This window comes from Argiope bruennichi, chromosome 3 (assembly GCF_947563725.1).
Source record: "Argiope bruennichi chromosome 3, qqArgBrue1.1, whole genome shotgun sequence".
NCBI lineage: Eukaryota > Metazoa > Arthropoda > Arachnida > Araneae > Araneidae > Argiope > Argiope bruennichi.
This window is the reverse complement of record NC_079153.1, coordinates 4,796,152-4,806,243: the sequence shown is the minus strand read 5'-3', so window position 1 is coordinate 4,806,243 and position 10,092 is coordinate 4,796,152. Positions and strand designations below refer to the sequence as shown.

Genomic DNA, 10,092 nt, shown 5'->3' with positions numbered 1-10,092 from the left:
CATTCCTGTTATTCTTTCAGTGTGCCTATACTTTTTTTTTTACTATGTTGACACTTATATATTTATTCAAAAGTAATTTAGATTTTGAGACATGTTAAGTTTTTTAATACATATTTTTTTTAATTCATGAGATTTTTTTATGTGACAGATCACATTGAAAATTTTATGTAATCTCCAAGATTAAATGTATACTTAAATGATACTTGAATCATTACATTAAAATTTTTGTATTGGGAGTTTGAAAAAAGCACAAGATAACAAACATTAAGAAGTATATATGACTTTATTACACATCATCAAGAATTTATGTAAAAGGTGATATTTATATGTATATTATACAAATCCTTTGTACAATAGTATTTTTCATAAAATTCGTAATAAACACTTTTAAGTACTCAAATACTTTGTGTTCCTGTTAGTTGTAGACACAAAGGGGAAATATTTATTTCTGCACATCATACATAAACTCATAGAGGCAACCAGAATATATATAACAACACAAACAACATTCAATAAATACAAAAAATACACACCAGAAATTTATGAGATTTCTTTTTAGACATATGAGATAGAATTTATTCACAACTCAGACAACAAAGTAATGAAATTCAATATATTTTACAGTTGTACATGTAGAAGCTGTTTGAAAATTGGCTATCACATTTGTAAAAGCTGCATATCTCTTTACCTTACTGAAAATAAACTGCACTAAATTAATAAACTCTTTGCTAAAATGTATTAACTGCTTATTATCTGTTTGTTAAATCTTTTTTTTTTAATTATGCTGTGAAACATCTTTGCAATAAACAAATATTCTTTTAAACTAGATTTATGGAGGTGTTCAATTAAAATTCATAAATAAACAGAATTACTAAAGTTGATCTCAGTGTTGTATGAATATATCATTTTTTCCTAAACTGTCACATCATTCTAAAAGAAAATTATAAATTTCTTAAGTTTTTACATAATTGATAATGATTTTTTGTTTGTTTTATTTTACTTAGGTGCTTTAAAAGTAAATTTTCCTACCAATGTATGAATAAGAATAGTATTTAAATAATTTGAAATGTTCTCATAGATCAGCAGATTTTCTTAATTTTGCTTTCCTAAAATATTTAATTTTATTAATAAAAATCATAATTTGTTTTGATATGAGAAATTTCGAGCAAATATTAAATACTAATAAATAAATTCATAAATGGCCACCAGCAACAAATAAGTTTTAAGGCAGTTTTGTTGTACACTAAGTGTACATTAAAGAGCTTAGTGCAAAGATTTTTTAAGAGACAAACTGCTGTCAAAAAGTTCCATGTATAAGAAAGCTGTAGGAAATATACTGGAAGTAAAGTGCTAGCAAGAGTAATTATGAACATTATATTTCAAAACAGTATTAATTTACCTACCTCTATATTCTGACCTCGTTCTATATACCTGCAAGAAACTAATTTAGATCACTCTGTTTGATTCATATAATAAGTTAATAAATATTAGACTCTTAATATTTTCTGGGCTATTTGTTTTATTTAAATCCAATGTGCAAAAGGAGGAAATGTGCAACAGTTAGAGCCAAATGTACCAAAATTTTTTTTTTTATCATTTACATTTTAGGAATGGAATAATTTTGATCATTTACAGAGCTACAGCTCAAAATTTTATCAGTTTTATTTAAATTCAAAAATTATATTAAAATTATTTATTTATGTATGCATAGATCTTTTGGATTTTAAAACACAATTCGTTCAAAATTTGAATCATTTTGTCATAGCTCAAATAAACACATTTTTAATATTAATTGCTAATTTATTAATGTATGTATAATTATATCTTATCCTTCTTAATGCCAATTTATGATTTTTTTTCTTCTTTTTTTAGATTTGTTATTCCTTAATGATTATTTTATATCTGAATTTAGTTTGTAGAAATGTTTTGTAAATGTCCATTGTATTTTTTAAAAAACTCATTAAGTAAATCTTTCACTGTTTTGAAAAGAAAAAAAAAAATCATAAATTGACATTTGAATAGACAGTATTAGTATTTATTTAATATCTATACCAGCAATTACTGGTGATTTAAGCATTATGAAAATTTGCTAACAGCCTATTTACTTTATATGTATTTATTTTTGAAATAAAATTTAACAATTCTTAAAATATTATTAAACTAGGAAAACAAAATTTAATTCTTAAGATGCCATATAAAATAATAACAAATGATTTTGTCTTATGTTATATTGAATGTTTAGAAAACTTTTTTGAAAATATCCATCAAAAGTATTTTTGATATCACTATTATGTTGTATTATGAATTTGATTGTCTTTTGTATTTTCAAATACTTTTAAAGTATTAAGAAATATTATAATTTTGATGTGTTGTGTTATGAAGAAAAAGTTTAAAACTAGCAAATATACTACATATACTAATTGCTATTAAGCAATTTTAATATTTTTAATATTCTGTGTCAGTTTTAAAATACACAATAGCAATTCTCACATTTTGATTTGTAGTAGTAATTTGTTGAGGGATTAGATGAACATATCAGTTTAAAATATTAAGCACTTTATCAATTCAAGTACTAATTTAAATTTGTATTGATTTGTAAAATTAAGCTTATTAAACGTAATCAAGCATATTTGCAAATTTAATTTTTAAATTGTTTTGCTGATATAAGCTCATATTTTTACTTTCAATCTGACCTGTAGCTCTTTAAAGTGCTCAAAACTATTTTCGACTTTCTCTAATCAAAAGGATGCAATGAAATAAGGGTGAGAAACATTCCTGAATGCCCTGAGAAAGAGAGAGAGAAGTGTCAACTTTTTACTTTTACATCTATTAGTCTTGGGTCGAAGGGATTCTGTGCAAATCGCTGGCCCTCTTTTCTGAAGGCACTGAGACAAGAGAATACATTTTTTTTTTATTTTTGTTTACAAACTGTGGATCACAGATCCGAAGAAAATAAATACTTTTAAAGTTCAATAAAACTCCAGCTCAACATGTTTCTCGGTCTTTTATTTGTATCCTTCCAGTATGCAGCAGGCAGCAAAACTTTCAAAGCTCAAGAATAACGCTTTTAAAATGCAATTAAAGAAAACCTGAAAAATCAATGAGTGATATCTGAATGTATACAGTGATGGTTATATAAAGTTTAATTAGTGCATCATTAATTGTCAATGAAGACTTTGTTATCATACTAAACAATTTTTTTAAATTGTACTTTTCAATTAACAACGTCATATAGTTATATTCATTTTATTTCTATATAAAATCATTTTTTTTCTCAGAATAGTTTTCTAAAAATAATTTTGCTAATAGCTTGTCCCCTATTTATATATTAGTAAATATAGTATCATTTTGTCTCGCGTTTCTTTACTGCAAAATGAATAAAATATACAGCATGTGATAAATATTATGACAAAAAAAGTTTGCTACGTTTTTATAATTAATTAGTGGCGGATTATTTATTAGAGTTGTAGCACTGTTTGGAATAATTAAAAAATTTTTTTATTTTTGCTTGTCATAAAATTTGTTTTTATTCTCTTCGTCGAGAATTTGATGATCAGTAACAATCGGTAATAGGTGCAAAAGCAAAAAGAAATGTATGGGAAAGAGTTGCACAGAGAAGTATTTGAAGTCTTTTAGTGTGCATAGCAGTTACACATTATGGGTCATAAGTGATTTTTACAATTTGTGAATTGTGCTAAGGGCTGGACTGATTTTTATCCTCACTTCTAATTTAATTTTTTTTTTCAGATACATTGTCTTAAAGAAAGAATATTATTTGCAAAATTTTTCTTTATTTTATTTACTCAATTCGTTTATTTTTATAAAAATATGTTAATTTCCAAAAAACTATGATTTTATGGAAAACTAAGGGATTATAACTAATAGAGGCTCAGACTATTAAGATGACAAATTAGAAAAACCAACGAAGAACAGGACGGCATAGAATGGAATTCTGAGGAAGGTCAGGACCCATTAAGGGGCTGTTGCACCAGTGAAAAAGAATTGATAGTGGTACATTACTAGTTATAAATGATATTAAGTCTTACTGTGTATAAAAAAGTAATAAAAAGTTGTGGCATTTGATATGTTTTAGTTTATTATTAGATATTTTGGTAAATGAATAAATTTATATGTATTTTGGGACTTAGATGGATTGTAGGGGAAAAAAAACAAAACAAAAAAAGGCTAAGAAATTCGTGTTTACAATCATGCTTATATTTTCCTTAATAAAACTTTTTGCTGTAACTAGAGTAAATACTGGTTATTTAATTTGCTGCATATTAAATATCAAGCCTGAAAATTATTTTTATTACTCAAAATATATGAAAGTTAATTTTCTTAACAGTTTTATTTTATTCTTTGAGAAATACTTTTTCTAGTACTACTTATTTCTGAACTGATAAGCCGTCACTAACTCTTACCAATAAGTTTAACTTCCTGTTTCAATCGATAAAAGCGTCATTTTCGAAACAAAAACTAATCTCCCAAACGTAGCAATCTTTGTGATCATATCATAAGGGCACTTATCAGATGTCTAATATAAGTAATATTGAGATGAAAATAGTGATATAATATAATGATTTATTTAATATAATATGATCTAAATTTTTATGAAATATAATATATTTTAAGCATAATGAGATACTTAAAAGAATGGTAAAAGAAATGTTCTTTAAACTGGGCAAAAAAAAAAAAAAATCACAGACTCTGAAAGTTTTACTGTACCTGTCCTGTTGTCACTTTGCTTCTTATTTATCACACTTTCTCCAACATCTGAATTCAGTTCCACCTAACAAGATAAGCCTTTGGGGTTTTAATCACCCTCTCTTGTTTTGTTAGTGTAGTAATGGTAACACAAGAATATAAATATTTTGACCACATTTTTGTACATAATACTATAAATCTGTGTCTTCTGTAGTACTATGAAGTCCTGTAGCATCCTGGTTCGTTTCTGTTTGTTCTAGGTTTATTGTAATATTTCTCGGCGACGCTATGCTATTACCATTCTGTGCTGTGGAATTTTCCTCGGCATTATCAACTGTCCGCATTGTCAGTTGGTCGCCTTCGGCTTCGGGAGGCATTTCGCCTTCGTGCAGTTCAGCAGGCTCTGGGGATGATTCGAGGCACATGTGAGGCATACTTTGTCGGCGTTCCAATTGTAAAAGTTGATGAGCTGCCATGTCCATTTCTTCTTGGGTTAAATTAATAGCTTCCGCTAATTCCCTCTGAGTGGCACGAACAAAATCAGGATCACAGTATTTTCCAAGTCCTTGTTCTAAGAGCACCTGAAGATATTCATCCTCATTAGTAAATACCTGCTTTGTTCATATCTTGTTACAAAAAATGATCTGTTTCATATGCTGTGTACCTTATAAAGCAGATTTCAGTAAATAAATAAGTAAGAGTATAATATAAGTTTACTCTTGAAAGAAATATAAAAAGTATAAAAGATAAATTATATTTCACTAAGAATGTTGTAGAAGTTTGTGAAATAGCCATGTATTATAATGTATTTGAAGCTGATTCTTAACATCAATTCGTGGAGATTAATGATTCTATCTAGAAAGTTCACAAACAACAAAAGTAAATAAATAAAAATGCAAAAATACAGAACACCGGTGATTTTGTGTAAAATGTTCTATATACAATAATAAGAAAATGTCTGTAATTGGTGGGAATGGTACGCACTGAATATACATTACTGTAAATTTCCAAGAACTTCAATTTCAGATATCACAGAAAAAAAAAATCACTTTTTCTAATTTTATTTAATGTTCCACGAAAGAGATTTTTAAATTATATTTAAGAATTATTAGACTAATTATATTACATTTAATGTAAGAATAATAAAATAATCATAGTTTTTTCCCTCGCTAATAATTCAACCAAAATGAAGCAGACTTTTAAGTAATGGCCCTTATTATCTTTTTATTTGTAAACTGTTTTACTTATTTTCAAACTTTTATCACATGTAGAACTTTTCCTCCGAAAAACTAAAATAAAATATCTTGTCTGTATCGTGGTAGAAAAATGACTTATCCGCTATTTTGAGCTCCCAGAAGTCGAGGTTGAGGCTGGGTTCAAATGGAATGGATTTGTAAACATTAACTCTCTACTTTTTTCTACATCTAATGTAATATATTTTATGTGTGCATTTCTGCATATTTGTTTATATTAAGTTGTTGAAATAAAAAGTAAAACGAAGATAAATTAAACGATCAACTCCTAGCAATACACACTGCATTACTTTTTCAACGGACACGACCGGAATAAGAATTAAGGGAAAATTTTAAATGAAGTCGACGGATTTGGAAATATACGATATACAGTATATATTATAGTCTAGTGCAAGCGTGCAAATATTATTAATATAAGGTAAGTGGATTTACAGTCACTTATCTCATTTACTAGGTAATAGCGTATAGTATAGCATATATTAATTTGATAATTCATTCTATAAACTGCTTAATTTTGTTAAATATAACCATGTCCCTACCAATGAAATATCGCTCTGGGTGTCAAAAAACAAAATTATCTGAAAAGAAAAAAGAGGAAAAGCTAAACTTATAAGAAGTTACAAGTAGATCACTTTTCTTGGCTTCGAAGTAATTCTGGGAAAGAAAGTGCTTCAACTTCAGAAATTACAAGTCGAACTCCAACTGGGGAAGAAATTTCTACTCCAACTTGCAATGAAAATGTTGAAACGGTGACATTTGTTAAAGAACCGTGTGTTTATACAAATATGACCGAATCAGAAAATAATGACGAAAATGACAATAACCAATACGATCTAGAGAGTATAAATGATCCTGGTTTATGACCAAGTATTATAACTGATGAATTTTGAATGTTTTGTGTTAAAGCAGACCTGTATAACACAAGGGATTTTTTACTAAAAATGCTGAAGGTAGATCATTTTCCACTACGTACTATAAAAAAGTGCCAAATGGTGAAACCCAACTTCACAGATGGTTAATTTATTCAAAAACTCAAAACTCCGTGTTTTGTTTTTATTACACACTGTTTTCCAAAAAGAAGAGATGACCAAACTATACGATTTATAGGTGACTATAATAACTAGAGAAAGCTGTCAACTGTAATCCAAGATCATGAGCATTCTAGTTGTCATTTTAATTCGTTTATTGCTTGGGAAGAATTACTAAAAGGACCAAATTACGTTCAACTATTGGTAAAACAAATCAAGTTAAATGATTCTATTTTTCTAATCTTCCGCTTCGAAGAAATCACGAAATAAAAAGATAGCCTAATAATCGAAATTTTTTATATTTGATCGAATTATTAAGTAAATACGACCCTGTGCTAACGGATCATATAAACAAAATAATAAATTCGAAAAATAGAATTGTGCATCATTTAGCACATAGTTCAAAAGAACAAATTACCTCTGCATTAGGAAATGGAGTCCTTAACAAAATTAAACATTATATAAAAGCAGCCATGTAATATAGTATTCAACTGGATTTTACTCCTGATATTTCCCATGAAAAACAAGCTTCAATCATTATTCAAATGATGTAAGTAAAGATAATACAGCAGTATCCGTAGTTAAAAGTTTATGAGGTGCAAGAAATGTCATTCATTTTATGTTTAATAGTATTCTTTGCAATATTTTCCAAAATTGACATTACCAATAAACTATTTCAAGCAGAAACAATTGTTTTTGACTCAACTTTCAATTTAGTCAATAAAATTAAAACTGAAATCCAAAATTTAAGAACAAACTTTAACACATGTTCGACGAAGCAAAAGTGCTAGCACATAATTTGAATATTTTCCTAATTTGAATTATTCGAAAAAGAAAAAGCTTATGTTCCGAAGTTAAAAAAAAATAAAAAAGAACCGGTACAGGAATTAAGATGTTATTTTTTTAACACTGCAATTGATACTGTTATTGTACAAATAGAAGATAGGTTTAAAAGTATATCAAATAGATTTTTGATTTCAAATTAATTACTGATCTAACAACTTTAGAAAAATATGAATTAGAGAAATGTTCCAAAAACTTTGTAAAGTTTTATAACACAGATGTAGATGAAAACCTAATCCAAGAAATTTGTTACGGGATTTGATTTTGAATGAAAGAGATGTAAATAACACGCAAGACAAATTGTAATGCATACTAAATAATAATTATAATGAGTTATTTCTAAATGTGTTAACTGTTTTAAAACTTTTTTTTTACGTTGCCAGTTACTACAGCTAGTGCTGAGCGCTCTTTCAGCAAATCAAAATTAATAAAGAATTATCTTCGGTCAAGCATGTGTTCAAACCGCTTAAATGCACTTGCTGTATTAAGCGTCGAAAAAGAAATTGCAAACAACTACAGTTCTTCTGAAGTAATTGATGTATTAGTAAATTATATATATATATATATATATATATATATATATATATATATATATATATATATATTAGAGCCCCCAAAGGACTTCTTGCACCCAGGTTCCTTTGAAGAAAAGGGCGGTTCTATTACTAGGGACAAGAAGATTCGTTTATTCAGAAAGCTGTAAAGTGTTAAAAGTTGAAGAAAATCAATTTTAGAAAATTCTTCCTTACCCTTCCTATGAGACTTTCTGCACTCCCGAGGATATCCGCATTTGTTATGTCCCCAGATCTTGATTTCAGTGGAGAATCGCTGTTCCATCCTAATGATGTATCACGGGAACCTGCAAAGTAGTTAAACATGTTACAAGTATTTTCTCACCAGCATTTCATACATAATGTTATTTTCTTAAGTGCCGTACACTGTTTGTTTGCTATGTTTCGGCATGGTGTTGGAGATAAATGAAGGGTGGGAATGTCAAATATGAAGCTGTTGAATGAGAGCTGGGAGGGAAATCCAGACCTATTTTTACTTAGTTTGATATTGCATCCAACATATTTTAAAAATAGATTTATTAAATAATAGAATAATGCATAAAATAGTTATTTTTAGGACTGGAAGTTATCTTTTATACACATAATTAATAAACTGATTTCTAGTGATAAACTTTCCTATTTCCAGATTAGAAAATATAATTCATTTTAAACCATATATCCAAGCGTCATTGGAATACTCGTTGTCTTGATGATTTGCATCGAATTTCTTGTGTAATTTCTGCATATGATTCAAAATAATTAAGGAATCCAAGCAGTGTAATCCAAAGATTTTATCATATCTTTACATTTTCACGATTATGTAGCGCAAAACTACATACCATGATATGAAGCTCTGTGAGTAGGTATATGTGAAGATCCATCTCCCAACCTTCTCCTTTTCTTCCATTGGTCTGTAGATGGTTGAACTCCCGCCACGGCCATTGCAGGAAGATGAGCAAAGCAGAGTGAGGCGGCTATGTGTCTCATGTGTCCGCTCTTCGACTGAGATGAGTCGTCCGGGGGCTCTTCCGTAGATGAGCCCCTTAGGTCGCCACAGCTGTGGGTACTGGAAGACTGTCGTACGAGGATAGGCCTTTCGTGACTGTCCCGCTTGCCGATGCAGGGAAGCCGGAAGGAAGCCGTAGTTCCCCTACTTGGAAATTTCCTCGGCGGTGGAGTGGGTGGTCGCAGGCTGACCATATCGTCGTCCTCCCTCACGCAGAGACTGGGAACAAGTGATTAGAAAAAATTATGATGAGATAAAGAAGGGGCACAACAAACTATTAATTTAATTTTATCCGAATATCTCGAAAAGTATGTTTTAGTGCACAAATCTACAACGAATGAGTTTATAACATTAAGAAGGATGTTTCACAGAAAACTGAGTAAATACAAGTTGACAGACACAATAAATCAAATTCAAAATTAATGATTTGTAGAGTTCACAAAAATTTTGAAACCAAAATTTGAAAAATGCTGTTTTTATCCTCTGTTCCATAACCAATGACAAGCGCTGCTGCCGCAGCACCATCTTCAACAACGTGAGTGATGTGTATAGCAACATTGGGTTGGCGTCATGGTTCATGGTTTAAAAGTGTGAAAATCAAATAAACAGAGTGAAAAACTACAGTCCTTAAGAATGAGTTTGTCAATAATTTTATGTCTTCAAACATTTTCGATACTTTCATTCGCAATTTCAACATGAGAAGATAT

At 28.9% G+C, this 10,092-nt stretch overlaps 1 protein-coding gene across 1 annotated transcript in view; it reads right to left on the bottom strand.

Annotated features, from left to right (window-relative positions):
* Window positions 1–2,383: 2,383 nt before the first annotated feature.
* The window catches only part of LOC129964288 (muscle calcium channel subunit alpha-1-like), a 293,395-nt gene continuing 285,686 nt past the window's right edge, over window positions 2,384–10,092 (bottom strand). Inside the window, exons 44-47 of the mRNA XM_056079056.1 lie at window positions 9,219–9,604; window positions 8,578–8,687; window positions 4,726–5,285; window positions 2,384–3,089 (exon numbers count right to left, since the gene is read on the bottom strand). Of these exons, the coding sequence (XP_055935031.1) occupies window positions 4,896–5,285; window positions 8,578–8,687; window positions 9,219–9,604 (886 nt within the window). The 3' untranslated portion in view covers window positions 2,384–3,089; window positions 4,726–4,895. The remainder of the gene's footprint in view (window positions 3,090–4,725; window positions 5,286–8,577; window positions 8,688–9,218; window positions 9,605–10,092) is intronic.